This window comes from Triturus cristatus, chromosome 8 (genome assembly GCF_964204655.1).
Source record: "Triturus cristatus chromosome 8, aTriCri1.1, whole genome shotgun sequence".
NCBI classification, from domain to species: domain Eukaryota; kingdom Metazoa; phylum Chordata; class Amphibia; order Caudata; family Salamandridae; genus Triturus; species Triturus cristatus.
In genome coordinates this window covers 919,457,360-919,473,938 of record NC_140591.1, presented here as the reverse complement: position 1 = coordinate 919,473,938, position 16,579 = coordinate 919,457,360, and the positions used below count along the sequence as shown (strand labels likewise).

General features: G+C 46.5%; 1 protein-coding gene across 1 annotated transcript in view; it reads left to right on the top strand.

Annotated features, from left to right (window-relative positions):
- The window catches only part of LOC146805263 (zona pellucida-like domain-containing protein 1), a 516,659-nt gene that overhangs the window by 340,614 nt on the left and 159,466 nt on the right, over window positions 1-16,579 (top strand). The window contains exon 8 of the mRNA XM_085622433.1: window positions 2,446-2,614. Within this exon, the coding sequence (XP_085478559.1) occupies window positions 2,446-2,614 (169 nt within the window). The remainder of the gene's footprint in view (window positions 1-2,445; window positions 2,615-16,579) is intronic.

The following is a 16,579-nucleotide window of genomic DNA, read 5'->3' as shown; positions in this document are numbered from 1 at the left end:
GGGGGTGGCGTTTTAGGGTTTAGGACAGTGCAGTGGTGTTCGGGCAGTGTAGGGGGTCATGTAGGGGTGGTGTTTCAGGGTTTAGGGCAGTGCAGTGGTGTTCGGGCAGTGTAGGGCGTCATGCAGGGGGTGGGGTTTCAGGGTTTAGGGCAGTGCAGTGGTGTTAGGGCAGTGTAGGGGGTCTTGCTGAGGGTGGTGTTTCAGTGTTTAGGGCAGTGCAGTGGTGTTCGGGCAGTGTAGGGGGCCTTGCTGGGGGTGGTGGTTCAGGGCTTAGGGCAGTGCGGTGCTGTTCGGGCAGTGTAGGGGGTCTTGCTGGGGGTGGTGTTTCAGGGTTTAGGGCAGTGCAGTGGGTCTTCGGGCAGTGTAGGGGGTCGTGCAGGGGTGGTGTTTCAGGGTTTAGGGCAGTGCAGTGGTGTTCGGGCAGTGTAGGGGGTCTTGCTGGGGGTGGTGTATCAGGCTTTAGGGCAGTGCAGTGGTGTTTGGGCAGTGTAGGGGGTCTTGCTGGGGTTGGTGTTTCAGGGTTTAGGGCAGTGCAGTGGTGTTCGGGCAGTGTAGGGGGTCGTGTGGAGGGTGGTGTTTCAGGGTTTAGGGCAGTGCAGTCGTGTTCGCGCAGTGTAGTGGATTGTGCTGGGGGTGGTGTTTCAGGTTTTAGGGCAGTGCAGTGGTGTTCGGGCAGCGTAGGGGGTCGTGTGGGGGTGGTGTTCCAGGGTTTAGGGCAGTGCAGTGGTGTTCGGACAGCGTAGGGGGTCGTGCGGGGAAGGTGTTTCAGGGTTTAGGGTCGTGCAGTGGTGTTCGGGCAGTGTAGGGGGTCGTGCTGGGGGGTGGTGTTTCAGGGTTTAGGGCAGTGCAGTGGTGTTCGGGCAGTGTAGTGGGTTGTGCTGGGGGTGGTGTTTCAGGGTTTAGGGCAGTGCAGTGGTGTTCGGGCAGCGTAGGGGGTCATGCGGGGGTGGTGTTTCAGGGTTTAGGGCAGTTCAATGGTGTTCGGGCAGCATAGGGGGTTGTGCGGGGGTGGCGTTTCAGGGTTTAGGGCAGTGCAGTGGTGTTCGGGCAGTGTAGTGGGTTGTGCTGGGGGTGGTGTTTCAGGGTTTAGGGCAGTGCAGTGGTGTTCGGGCAGCGTAGGGGGTCGTGCGGGGGTGGTGTTTCAGGGTTTAGGGCAGTTCAATGGTGTTCGGGCAGCGTAGGGGGTCGTGCGGGGGTGGTGGACAATGGTAACTGACAATGGTGTCCAATTTACATCACATGAAATCAGAAGCTATCTGAAGAAAAATAATTTAGCACATTTAAAAACAACTCCTTACTATCCCCAAAGCAACAGATTAGTCAAAAGGATGAATTGCATTAGAAGAGCCGTTATACAACTGGCAGTGTCAAACAACGTAGGTGTAGGAGCAACAGTATCGGAACCTTTGAAAGCCCAAAGGCCAACAAACATAGGGAATTCAAAAGTAACACCATTCAAGAGTGATAATGAAGCACATTTTGCCCTTTGCTTGGCGGGCAAATGAAGTAAAAGAACAAGCTCTCACTGGAAATACAAAAAACTGAAAACAAGATCAAGAAAAAAACCAACCGTAAAAGAACAAACCTACTATTTTAAAAAAGGTGATCTGCTGAGAGTATTACTACAAAGTGTGCATAAACAAGATTTAAACAAGTATGGATCACCAACGAAGGTCAAGGAAGTTCACTGGACATAGGTAGTATATGAGGACAGGAGTATATGGAATGTATCCAAAATTGCCTTTTGCGAAAGACGTGTTCAAGATAAGAGTTGCGTTGTAGAAAGGAATCAAAGCATTTCATACTCTGAGGATGTTTACATTTCACATGGGGCCAATTGCAGACAGGGGAAGGGAGAAGCTACACCTAATTTGTCTACTGAAGAACTGGAGCAATTGCCTGCCGATGTTCTAGAGAGACTCAGACAGACACACATGTGGACCTCCCTCAAAGTTGAATTGCTAATATTGGCATTGATACTTTAATCTCTCATTTGTTTCTTTTACTCATTTAAAAGAAATGGTTATATAAAGGGGGGTATGTGTAGTGACTTTATTTACTTCTATTTTGGAGGGCGCTCATCTCCCGCTGCGTTTTGGAATTTAGAACACAGTGATATTGGAGCACACCGAAGGGGACTGAGGCAGTTGTTAGTAGGGCCACTGGTCACCGTCTTTTTAGGCTGCCCATCCAGTCTTCTCGTATGCTTATTACCGCAATAAATTACTTCATTTAGACTTTTCTTGCCGCCTTTGTTTGGTCGCTTCACGTAGCTTGTGCTTCAAATATTAACAGTAAAGTTTATATGTTGTTTCATCATAGACCTAGATAAAATAATAATGTCTAGAATGCGATCAGTAGGTAATCCTCACATCACAATATCCCTACAATTGCAAGCGAAAAATTGTTACCACACCTAACAATTTAATGTGTTATTTATTTCAGATGCAATAAGGATCCATTAACTGTGATCAATCTGAATGGAGATGCTCAAAATGCCAGATTTTCCTTTTCAGCTTTCCGGTTCACTGAGCACTCAGGGATGCCAGTATCAACATATTATCTTCACTGTATCACTCGTCTCTGTTTGACAACATCATGTGCAAATTTTAAGGTATATTACATCTAAAGCAATTTATGCCTTGTAAGTGAAATTACCAGTGGTCTAATAATATCTGTTATTTGGACAAGTGTGCTCATTTTCAAACACTCACACATTTATTACTACAACGAAAAACTCATAATCTGTTACTACTACATTATAAATTATCTCTTGAGAAATCACATATTTCTGTCTCACATGTACCTTGTTATCATCTCCTTATAGAGCGAAACACATGGAGCCAAACTCATGAAGCTGATTTAGTGTTTACATATCTTTTTTGATAACCTCTATAAATTATAAAACAATATTACATAATGATATGTGCAAATGCACTAAGAGTGTGAGGAGAAGGAAATCATGCACAGATGTGGTAGTAAATACAAATTGTTGGAACAATATACATATTGTTTTCTATTTTGTAAAAAACGTTCTTGTACTCCATTTTTAAAATAACTGGTTATGATTGTTAAATCCTGGCCCACAGTTGCCTAAACATGAGGGGCACTGAGAGGTGTCCTGTAATGTGAGCCAATAGGAGTGATTGGACAGCTAAAGAAGAAACAAGGAATTAATTTTATCCGCTGTTGAAAAGCTATGGACTGCAGAGGAGACACCATGGTCTAGATAAATGAGTTAACCGGTACAGAATTCTCATATGGACTTTCGCTGTGCTCGATCACAAGTGGGTCAGTGTTCCCATATCCAGATTTATTTGGTCTGGTAACACTGGGCCCAGTTTTACTGGCTGGTAATTCTGCCTAGTAAAATCACCATGGTAAAAGGGTTGTATTGCAGCCCAACCCATTTTCCAGCCCCTACCTGGCCCTCAGCAGTGGCATGGGGGAAATGCACTGCTTACCTCTTCCCAGTGATAGTCTCCCTTTCCCTACCCTACTCTTGCCAGCCCCCTCTCCTCATCACCTGCACCCCACCCCTAGCTCACATTTACCACTTGCTCTGTGCAGGCAGTAAATGTGAGCATTTACCTTTACAGAACAGTAAAACAAGTGTGCAGCCGCGGTCGGTAGTAGGAGTAACTGCAGGGCGGTGACGTGGGGAGGGGGAGGGGCAGGGTGGGGGGTAGTAAACTATGGATTATGGAGGTTTACAGGTAAGTTAACATATAAATTAATAAAACGAAATTCGTTGCATGCACTGCATCCCCAAATGCGATGCAGTGCACGCAACTAAATTCGTTTTATTAATTTATATGTTAATTTACCTGTAAACCTCCATAATCCATAGTTTACTACCCCCCACCCTGCCCCTCCCCCTCCCCATGTCACCGCCCTGCAGTTACTCCTACTACCGACCGCGGCTGCAAGTGTGGAATTCTGCACAGTAAAACCAGTTCTGCACAGTTAGTCCCCGTTCTATAGGGAGTAACTCATAATTGTAGAAATTCTATAAGGAAATACTGGCCAGTAAAAATGTCGGTCACCTGGAATTTCCTCATCGAATTCTGAATTATTCGTAATGTGGCCTTGTATGGCTGCAGTTGATGCTATTTTCCACTCTTACCAGGGTTAAACATACACATGCTTTACAATAAGTAAACCTCTCAAATGGTCTTTTCATGTTTGTGCATGATGATAGCTAGTATTCTCAACAATCGACGAAAACTATTGCTAAACTCAGCGTGAATTTTCATAACGCCGTGTACCGCGTGAAATTATCGCTGTGTTAGCTGCGTATTTACAACACTCCGCAACAGGCGATAGTTTCAGGGAGCGGCGGTGAAAACTGCCACTAACATCAGCATGAAGGCGATAGGAAATCCGGCGTTAGCGGGCAAAAACTACAGAGAGGCCCATTAGCGGCAAAAAAACTCAAGTTAGCCAGCCCAACGTGAGTTTATTTTGTCTCTAATGCAAAAAATAGCCTCAGCGCGAGGTAGATCCTTAATGCATGGACGTCTGGTAGTATTCCTATTATGTGCCAGTTGACTTTGACTTGGCCTCCTGCGGGGAGGCGGGATAAAGTCAGGGGTCGTGGAGGCATAGGAGGTAGAAGACTTAATGACCCACTAATAGTGCACTGCGGTGTGCTTTGGCTTGAGGACGATCGCTATTGGTATGGGAGAGAACGATTGGGGAAGAGGTCTTTGAGCTGTCTTTTGAATTTTACAAAGGAGGGGGTAGTCTTGATATGAACAGGAATGGAGTTCCAGATTTTGGGTGCATTTCCAGTGAAGGACCGGGCTGCGTTTTTTTGTTTGCGTGATTTCAGAGGGATGAGGAGTAGAGTTTTGGTGCTCTTGAGGTTCCTTGTCTGGCCTTCTTTTTTGAGTTTGGAGGCCAGGTAGTCTGGTTTCCCTGTGTGCAGGGCTTTGTGCGTGAGGCAGGCAGTTCTGAAGCTGGCATGAATTTCAACCTGGAGCCATTTTAGTTCATCAGAGTGCGGGTGAGATGTGATCATATTTCTTAATTCCGGGGACCATCCTGGCTGCTGCGTTGAAGGTTGTTCTGAGGGGAGCTAAGCGGGATTTTGCTGTGCCTATGAGGACTGCATTCCCGTAGTCAAGTCTAGATACCACCAGCGATTGAGTTGCTTGCTTGAGGTCCTTGGGTGGGATGAACGGTTTTATTTTGCAGAGTAGTTTCAAGTTAAGGAAGGCGTTCTTTGCGGAGATCTTGATGTGCTTTGCAGTGTCAAGTTTTGGGTCTAGGGTGATTCCCAACGATTTAACTGAGTCAGTTAGGGTGAGATTGCTGTTGAGAGCATCAAGAGCTTTTAGCCATTCGAGGATTTGGGGGTTCTATTCCTTGTTGGAGATGAGGAGGATTTCAGTTTTGTCTTGGTTGAGTTTTAGATGATTTATTGATAGCAAGTGTTGAACTTCTCTAATAGTGTCGTTGAGTCTCTGAATGTCCTCGATGGAGGAGGTTTCGAGATAGATCTGAGTGTTGTTTGCATAGTGGTGGAAGAGGATGTTGGCTTTTTTTAGTATGTTGGTGAGGGGTTCCATGTAGATGTTGAAAAGTTGTGGGGAAAGTACCAATCCTTGAGGGACATCCCTGCTGATGGGGTGCAAGTCGGACGAGAAGTTTTTGATTTTTATTCTTTGGATGAGGTTGTGGAGGAAGGAGGAGAACCAGAGTAGAACCACCTCATATACACCTACCTTGGAGGACATTGATGAGTCGATTATGGTCAACTGTGTCAAAGGCTGCCGATAAGTCTAGGAGAATGAGGAGGCAACATTGGTCTGTTTCTAGTGACTTGTGGATATCATCTATGACGTTGAGGATCGCGATCTCAGTGCTGCAGCCTTTTCTGAAGCCCGATTGGTGGGGGTCTAGTAGGTTGATGTTGTCCATGTGTTGAATCAGTTGTAAGAGGTTACACCATTCTAGGATTTTTGATAGCAGGGGGAGATTGGAGACAGGTCTGAAGTTATTCAGATCGTTGGTGTCCAGGCCCGTTTTTTTCAGTAATGGTGTGACTTGGCCGACTTTCAGGCAGTCTGGTATGTCTCCTGTTTTTAGAGAGCTATTTATGATCTTGCTCCAGAGCGGAGCTAGGGAGAGTTTAAGCTTTTTGGTCAGTTGGGCGGGTACAGGATCTAGGACGGGGGATGAAGGTTTGGCGGTGGAGATTAGTTTGACTATCTCCGATTCCGGAATGGGGTTGAACGACTTCCAGGGTTTTGGGGGGTGCTTGGGTGTGAAATTATCCGTCCTTGGTGATGGGATCTTGCGGGGGGGCTGTGGTTGTTATCCAGCGAGAGCTCGATCTTGTTGATTTTGTCGTTGAAGAAGTTGGCGAAGTTGGCGCACTGAACTTTGGAGGCCTGACCTGAGGATGTAGAGGGCTTGGAGGTTTGCTGCCTGATGAGGTTGAAAAGTTCTTTGGGCCTATTTTTAGCGTTGTCTTTTCGTTCTTTATGTGTGTGTTGTACTTCCTGCAAACTGATTTGAGTTGCTCGTGGAGGATTTGGACGGGTTGTTCCCCCAGCGTCTTTCTGAGACTCTTAGTTGTCTTCATTCACCGTTAATGTCTGTGTTGAACCAGGATCTAGATAGTCTTCCTTGCTCTTTTGAGTTTCAGGGGGGCTAGTTGGTCCACAATGGAAGTCATAGTTGTGTTGTAGTGGGAGGTGAGTTTTGTTGTGGAGAGATCCTCAGTGGGGATGGGAAGGAGAGAGCTTACCTTTTCCTCGAGGTCAGCCAAGGGAATCTGATTTAGATTTCTCGCCCATTTGGGGGTGTCATGCGTGGGGGGTTGGTATCGGCCCATTTGGTTGATGTGGAATAGGATGATGTGGTGGTCGGACCAGTCAACGGGCAGGATGTGGTTTATCGTGACCGTGTCTTGTTGGACAATAATAGCATCTAGGATGGCTCCTCTTTTATGAGTTTCCTCTGAGCAGTGTTGGGTAAGGTTATTGGTGCGAAGGAGCTCATTCAGGGTTTGGATTAGCGTATTGTTTTCTTCGTTCCAGTGTAGGTTGATGTCACCTAGAATTAAGTTGATTGAGTCTCTGAGTGAGCAGTGTGAAATCAGGTCTGACATGTGGTCTCAGAATGTGGTGTCATTGCCTGGTGGATGGTAGAGGAGATGACAGTGTAGTGTTTTTTTGTCACTTGTCTTGATGTTGGCAGTTAGGCATTCGAAGGTGTTGAAGGTGTCGGTTTCCGTAATGGAGAAGCTGGGGGCACCAGCATATCCAAGATTGGGGAAGAGAAATCGTTTAGCCATGTCTCAGTGATGAACGCGATGTCTATGTTATGGATGAGGATTGATTCTGCTAGCTCTGTTGCATGTTTGGTAGCTGACCTGCAGTTAATGAACATGCAGTTGATGGAGGTAGCTCCTTTTTTGGGTTTCATCATTAGGGGGGCCCTGGGGATGTTGGTGAGGATGGCAGGGAGTCTTAAGGAACTCGGTGGGGGGTGGTCTCTTCTGAGTCCCGTGATCACTTGTATTTTGGAGTTTGGGGTGCCGGTGACGGAATTGTCGTATGTGTAGGCAAGAACCGACACTTCGCTTGCGGACATTGCAGCTTTTGTTCTTAGGGGTCTTTGTGTCTGGTTCACAAGTGGGGGTTGAGATCCAGCTAGGGCACCGAGTCTTGGAAGGCTTTTGTTGTGTGGTGCTGGGGCAGGTGTGAGTCTGGTGAGAGCTTTGATTGGGCTTTCGGAGTGTGGCGAGGTTCATTGTGATTTCAGTAAGGCCCATGATTATAAGAAGGTAGGACGCGTAGCGCAGGACGTCTGGGGGTCTAGTCGCCCAGGCCTAGCATACGTAGATGACGCACCCCCAGTGGCGGCTCATCTGCTATGGTGGAAGAGCGTCGCCCCACTGCTTTCAAGCAGTGTAGGGGAAGAACAATCACAACATGATGATACCAAACTGATGTAACCGTGCTATGTTTTCTTTGTGGGTGGGAGGGTGGGTAGGACTGCTCCAAGCAAGGGGCAAGGCATGGGCGGATTGGCATGCCCACTCAAGTGCCCAATGACTGTTTGGTTGGCCCACTCAGGCCGCCCAAACCAGTGATATGCACTTCCCTGTTCGTAATGCAGGCTGCTTTACAGCCTGCATGGAAAACATGCCCACCCCTCCAGCCCCTGGCTGCATGCCTTATCCCGTTGTCAATTAACAATCCCACCGCCGCATCGCAGCGTTGTGATTGGCTCAGGGGAGGGAGCCTGGCTGCCTATTTCCTGTTCCTGTAAGCAGACGCAGGAGAGCAGGAGCAACGAAGACACTGGACCAGGCTTCGAGGCAAGATTCCCCTTATCAAAATATGTACAACACCCGCTCACACACACATCCCCGCATCCACGCCACATCCAGTGTCCTTTCCAGCGTTTACCACATCACAGCTGTCCAGCCCCCCCAGCACTTCTCAATGGCGGTCGCTATGCGCCCATCCACAGCGGGTGTACCACTCGTGTGCCAAAGGCACATACGTGGTTGCGACGCATGCCATAACATCGCATTCCATTCCAATGCATACTAATACTAGGCACATTGCAACAGTAAAGTAGGTGTTGCATAGCGGAGACATTAATATCACTATTCCCACTTCACTGAGTGCAACCCAAAACTAACCTTTGCACCCCAAACCCAACGTGAACCCTGGAATTCCTTTTTGAGTCCCCATAACACACCCAAAATTCTAATTTGACCCAAATGTACACCCCAATTTTCATATTTGACCCAAATGCACACCCCAATTTTCATATTTTACCCCAAAACACACCCCAATTTTCATTTTACCGCAAAACACACCCCAATTTTCATATTTTACATCCGAAACTCATACCCACCAGAAAAACTTTAAATAACCCCATTACTGACCTCACAATGCTTTGTAATCAAATGCGATGTAAAGGCACCTGTGTTGTCGAAGTAGCGTTGTTAACGATGTACTGCCTGCATTGTAATTGTCGTCTCCCGTTCCAAAGGCAACCCATAGACTATGCCGTTTGCGTCCGTCTGCCCCTGCACCGCGCTCATCACCAAGAAGCCTTTCTCTTGGACACTCCACCGCTATGACGCCAGCACACTCCTCGCCTTCAACCCTGGATGCCAACTCGCCTGCCAGGACCAACCTCTGCTCCGGTCCGGACATCGCCATCGCCATCACTGACGGCTGCAGTATCACCCACATGGAGCACCCTGACCATCAAGGAGGAGGCATTGCCATCACCTATAGAAGCACACTCCAAGTGACCACGCACTCTAATGACCCAAGGGTGACCATGGACCACCTCAACTCCCAGATCCGGACCAAGCCCAAGCACATCCTCTGCAGCACCCTCCTGTGCAGGCTCCCCGGGTCATGGCCCCCAATTCTCGAATACCATTGTAGACCTCATTGCACCCCAGGGTCTCCCATCCACCAACAACATCCTACTCGGTGAACTCAAGTTCCACCTGTACAACCCCAGTGACCAGGGCACCACCCCCTCCTCTGGAAGTTCCCCCACATCAGACGTAAGCAGCAAGTCACCTCAACAAGCCACATAGCAGGACACACGGTCGAGCACATCACCTCCGCCAGCGGGAACTTCAACTACTGCCAGGACCGTTTCTAGGTGTTTTGCCGCCCTAGGCGAGAATTGTAAAATGCCGCCCCTCCCTTTTACTACCATCACTCTCTCCCCCTGTCATCCACGCTAGACGAATTAATGCATTAGATATAAAAGAAGGTATAATACAATACTGTTTAGGCTTTAATTTACATCCGCATAACGCAGAGCTGCCATGGAAGTAATTCAAGCGTTTGTAAAACTTGCTGTTACATAAAACGTCATACAGGTGGCCAATGCCACGCGTGACACCTTCAGCTAATACAGTCTGTTCAGCCACTGCCCGATGCATTCGGTAACTTGCGCTTTTGTTTTTACCCGCGTAAACACGGACTACGAATCTACAACCAGAAAGTGTTTTTTGCCCCCCCCCCCCCCAAATAAAGTAATGATTGGATGAAGGTGTCACGCCTGGCACGATTCCATTAATCCCAACACAAGTATGGCAAATGCAACACTCAAGTGCCTCAGGCCACAGGTTTTGCTACCGAGAGCTGGTTCGTAAGTACATTGGTTGTTGCAGTTATTTCGAACTTCACAGCAGAAATGATTGTTGCTGTATTTTAGAGCAGCCAGTAACAGCCCTCAGACAATAAACAAAGGCTATTGTAAATCGAAATAACGATTCGATTGATGTTATTTTTGTCACCGCGTTAAATCAGCAATCGACCAGTCTACACAAAGTATTTCAAAACGTTATGGATATTTAGCTTCGTATTTATGTCAAAATATTCTGATTGGGATGTCCTTCCCCTGTACTAAGCGTGTTTATCCTAAGAACTGACTTATGCTGCATGGCATGAATGTGAAAGTGTTTTAAAAAAACTCTAAATAGCTTGATGGGTCTCTGCACATGTTGCAGAAGGATATGAAGAAGAGCTTCCCTACAGACAGCAAGAGGTCGTAGGTTTGAAGCCTGGTTTGGTCAAATTCACTCAACCTTTCATCCTCTCAGGCCTGATGAAATGAGTACCAGTAATCTCGGCTTTAACTCATCCTTTCATCCTCTCAGGTTCGATGAAATGAGCACCAGTAATCTCGGTTATGTTAAAGTGATATTTGTTAGTTGATAAAAAACAAGTTTTGAAATGGTAATTATATTTAAACGTCATTTTCTGAAGGGTGAGCAATACAAATTCTGTAGGGCGTCAAAGGCTTGGCAGAGCGACATCTGCCGAGTGACGCTCAAATAACAGGCTCTTTGAAGATTAGGAAGTTTTCACTTTATTGCAACTGTAAATTCTGGGAATACAATTTGGAGACTATGATCTAGAAAGGTGTCTGCAGAGCAGACTAGCACCATATCCAGAGGCCAGGGACTACTGCGTCTTCAAAATGATGAAAACGTGTGGCTGTTGTTCACCTTTGTATGGTGGTGTGTTTTAGAAGGCAGATGCCCGTGCGCACTGTGGGCTTAAATCCACCCAAAAAGTAGCCCCCCGCCAGGTATGGGTAAAATGTTTCACCCTTTTGCCGCCCTAGCCCTTTTGCCGCACTAGGCAGCCGCCTAGTCTTGCCTAATGGTAGAAACGGCCCTGACTACTGCCACAACACCAGACTCTCATGGTGCAACCATCATTGGTAACATCACGTCTTCACCTTGCCCACCGGACGCCACCACCATCATCGCACCCATTCGCAGCTGGATCAAGGCCACTGAAGAATGTCTCATCAACGCCCTCCACACCAACACTCAACCAATGCTTTCAAATGATGACATAGCAGCGCGCAACCACCACCGATGGATCTCCAACAGCGCTGACATTTGGGCAACCCTCATGAGCCGCACTGCATCAGTACCTTCCGCCTGCCTGATGGCAGGCATGAGGGTGACACAGTGCAACAGGGATAGGCTGGCCCCATGTATTGATCGAGTTGCGTCATGGTTGTGACACGACTGCAGCAATGCATGACTTTAGTGCAGACAGATACGTCAGGATTCCAGACGTATCTGTCATTACTTGCATCATGTAGCGCTGTCTAGTGAGTGCAGCCATCCATGCTGTCGCAAGAGGGGCGTAGTGAGTAGTGTTGCAACGCTATCTTGTCGCAGCGCTGCAACACTTTTCATGACTGGGGCCCACGAATGCACACTATCTTATTGATGGTGCGCATTCCTGCACTTAAGTTTGTTGCAGGGCAGAGCTGCAACATTGCTTGCAGCGCTGTCCAGCACCAAAACCTGCTGAGATGAGGCCCCAAGTGTTATCCCCATATTTAAGACCAGCTATTTTCTGGTCCTAAGTAACTGGCTCTAACTGCACTTAGAGACAGTTTTTGTTGGGCTTCAGGACTTCAAGGATCCCCTTGTGAATATGGAGTAGTGGGCTTTGCAGCTGCTTTTGCACGGGAACGTCTCTCCTGCATATAATTAACGCTAACAGAATTAGCAATCTTTATTTTGGACGTTTTTGCCTAAAAACTGTCACTAACAGCTGTTAGCGACAGCTTGAGAATACGGCGATAAAAATATCGCCGCATTAGCGGCAGAAAAGTGCCGATAACGCGGCGATATCACCTTGAGAATATGTTGACATACCTCTGAGATCCCTAGATGTAAAACTGCTCTCCTCATTAAGTCAGTCCTGAAATTGACCAACACTAGATAGCAGAGTATGGCCAACTTACATGCATTGAACACAAAATGTGGCGATATGACTGGAAAGCTGTGTCCCACAAAGCACTGTGAGCTTGATTTAGAGTTTGGTGGACCAGGTACTCTGTGGCAATGGCAACGAGGTACACTGTCAGCGAAAAGCTCAGTTTGCCTACCTGAATTAGAGTCTGATTGACAATCAGGTTTACAGCAATTGAGTCAAATGTACTTCATTGGTGTAAACCTCCATCCAACAGCCCAAGGGAGTATGGGCCATTGGAGGTTGGTCATCTGGCCATCCTTTCTATTTAAAGTGGGCAGCTAGATGGCTTTTTCTAACTGTCTGTTGCCACCAGAAATACTCTGGCTGTCTAGGACAGTAAAAATAAAAAAATTACCCTATGCTGTGGGAGAAAACTCGTAAGTAGTTTGGACATTAGTTATTTCTTTTCCAGCAGAAAACTCCCTATTTGAAAGTTTATATATGGAAAATAAAAAACTTCCAAGGTTTGGTGTAAGCGTCTGTCACCAATGACGGACACACGCTAAACGTTTAAATGGTTTTGTATGAACAACCATGATGGTGGTTCATACAATTCCTGAGAGTTCACTACGGTGAAGTCTAAATCTGGTGGCCAGAGTAAAGGCAGGGTGGTGGATGTAAAGTTCTCCACCACCCTGACTGCCTTCACTCCATCTGCTAAACTCTAAATCGAGCTGTTAATTATGGGTCAATATTCTGAAGACAATGCACACAACTACGCTTCTTAAGACCAAACATAATTGACCCTAGTGGTGATGAAAGGGTGTTTCAACAATAGAAATATGGCACAATAATAACTTTTGTTTGTATTTTCTTTGCCTGGATAGTTTTTTTTAAAGTAAAAGCTATAACATGGCATATATATTAACTGAACAGTCTATGCTGTCTTCAGATGAGCAAAGGGTGGATTAACAAAAAATACATGCATCTCTAACACTCCTAATTCAACATTAGGGGGGTATTTATCAAATGTACAATGCAGGAATCCACCTTGCTGTGTTGCACAACATGAAAGGGATGCACCATATTTAACATTATACAGCACACTCCTGCTCTCTGCCTGTCCTGGCGCACAATGTGCTGCATAGCACCAAAGCAGGTATCCTTGCACCATGGTGCAAGACTACCTGCATTGTAGGCATGGTTGAGTTTGTGCAGTAAGGAACACTTTCCTGCACAAAACCAATCCTCATGGCATTTTCTTCTTTCCTTGTGTGCTGCAGAATGCAGCTCACAAAGAGGAAAACCCGAGAAGATGAGTAATAAACATATTTCTCCTCAAGATAAGGATTAGCATTTTGATGCATTCTCAGATTTACCACTAATGATAAATCAGGGAATGCACCAAAATACATGGGTAGATGTGTGGGAACACCCACACTCCGCCCATGTAACCCCTCCCTGGGTCAGAGTAATGCAAGGCAGTGACTGGTGCTGCCTTGCGTTTTTCTACATTTACCAAGCCACACAGGGCCACGCAAGGGGGCCTTGCTTGGCTTGGTAAATATTCTAGGTTTTGCATCACCTTGCATGGCGCAAGGGCTATGCAAACCCAGGATAAATATGGCCCTTAGCATTTAATGTCATGTCATGATCTCTCACCATATAAAAGGGCACATGCAAAAAAGCTTTCTTCGTATATTTTATTTATTCTTCATTTATACCTATACAGGTCTTTAGTATTAATCATTCCGTGTGGTCTATCGAAAGATATTAAAAAGTTAAAGATTCGAAATGATAAATTTCGGGACAATCTTTACCATCCTAAGGTGAACAAAATTACAGACGGAAGTTACATTTTAACCAAACAACAATCTGTTAACGACACCTTTTTTTATTTTACAACATCGTAGAATAATTTGCCTCTAAAGAAAAATATTTACCACAAAAACGCTTACCAGCATATTTCCAACATAAAATTTCATACACTTTGCATGCACTTCCGTGGGATTCACTGTTGTAGATCTGCCAAAATGGATACCTTGTATCCTTAAACTGTAAGAAGCGATTTGGTCACCTCACTCATCTACACATGATGAATCATCTTAAATACTTTACAAATTAGGTTACAACGCTATATCATAATACTAGTAGTCCAAAAATTATTAGAAGTAACGGGGACACTCAATTTCATGACATGCATCCGGTAGAAATTTCATATAAAAATCTACACAGTAATCTTTCTCCCTTTCTTTTGCAGTCCCTAACTTGTAATACTGAAAATAGCTCGATTTTTCCTCCATATGTTTCTGGTGATTATTGAAAATCTATTTCAATAGTGCAATGTTGCTATTACTGCTATGTTTATGCTAACATTCAAATCACTTTAGTTAACTTACTACAACTGATGTGGCCAAGTTTATCAGAATAATCCAGGTCGGTGACAAAAAAAGTACAGAGTTTATTCATTTACTCGCCGTGTGTACAGCACTCTGATACCCGCAAGGGTCATGTTCGCGCTTTATAAAACTTTGTAAATAAAAAGAATATTACCGGAAACAAGAAACTATTATTGTTGAAAAGTCTTAATATACTCACACGTACAGTTTGCAGAATTCACAAAGATAAACATTTATATTATATACCCTACCTGGCTGCCCAAGGCAGCGGACTTTGCTCCCTGCTGCTGCACGGCTGAGGTTGGAGGTGTCTCCCAACGATACCGACATGCTACCAAGGAAGGGGGAGGGCTGCCATCCTGAAAACGGCGTAAAGGGGCCTGGTAACTCCTGCAGCATGGGATTCTCTCTAGCTGGCTGCCCGAGGCCACAGATGTTGCTTCCTGCTGCTGCACGGCTGGGGTGGGACATGGTCTTCCAGCGCTACTGGCACGCCAACGATGAAGGTGGTGGACATGCCGTCCTGAAAACGCAGTTAAGGTACCTGGCCACTCCTGCAGCACAGGACTCTCCTACCGGGCCACCTGAGGCCGTGGGTGTTGCTCCCTGCTGCTGCACGGCTGGGGTGGGACGCGGTCCCCCAGGGCTGCCAGCACACCAATGAGGAAGGGGGCTGGACCTCCATCCTGAAAAGCTGTAAAGTCGCCTGGTCATTCCCGCAGCACAGGCCAAGCGCAGGCACGCTCGGGCAAAGCCCAGGCCAAACGTGGGTCCACCAGAATCTGGAAGAGGCTGGGCTGGGCCGACCCCCTAAGTTCTTTTATCCGAGACATTGAGGTACTGCCCAATTTTATTGTGTGATTTGCAGAAAGAAACAGCCCGTTCCAGGCCATTCTGCCATATTGTATCTATTGGAGTATGGATAAACTCTACTGCTAAACAACACAGGATGGGCAAATGAAAAGCGGTGGAAGGGGGAGGTGGAGGGGAAGTACGGAAAGGAAAAAAGCCAAAAAAACTCTTACACATGCCGGCAGCAATTGTGTGCTAGATCGCATTGATCGCCTCCTGGTGGAATGTGAAGGCATTTTAGACACACAAAGTGTGGCTGCCCCCCACCCCTAACCGCCCCATACCGCCCAAAGGCACAAATCGTAGCACTATTCCTGTTACTCCAAAAATGTTTTTTTTAAATTACAGCTCCTGCAACACGCACCCACATAGCTGAAAGTCAGAAAGAGGGAGCATCATTTCCACCATTCGAGCAAGATCCATCGAGCCCCTCTGACCCCTGGATTTCTTGCAGTAATAGATTTCCTCTCCTCCTTGATCTGACCGATGCCTCCCAGGAGGGAACTATGCCACCAAAAATAGCAGCCCCAGAAACATTAGCAACAGACCTCCAGCCTCTCGACATTAGCGGCCAGCGGCTTATCAGCGACCTCAGGGCTAAAGTGGGGGCCCTAAGGTCTATGATAGGCGATTTGAAAGGTCTAATGAGCCAGCTATTGGCGAGCAGCCATAGTTCCACCACATACAGCGAGGTCCCACCAATTAAGGCCAGCCAACATACTAAAGGTTCATAGAACACACTTTCTCCCCCTAAGTGTAGAAGGACCCCCTCTGTTCATACAAGAACCGAGCCTTCTAACGCCATAAAGGGCATGGTTTAATGGGAACATGCTAGGAGCCCTTCTAAAGAAAGTTCCACCATGATCCTAGGGGCAAATCTACCAAGACAAGCTGTAACCAGTGGCTGGGGTCAACACCAAGAAAGTTAATTAGCGATTTGGATGCACGTCAAGAGCCATCAAATACATCTCCCAACGGGAAAATGTATATGATTATTGTACCAAAACAAGCAAAGCAGAAAGGGTATACATAACATGTCAGTGTGTGTGTGTGTGTGTGTGTGTGCGCTGCTATTTGTATTCTTCCCTTGCCCTGCAGTGC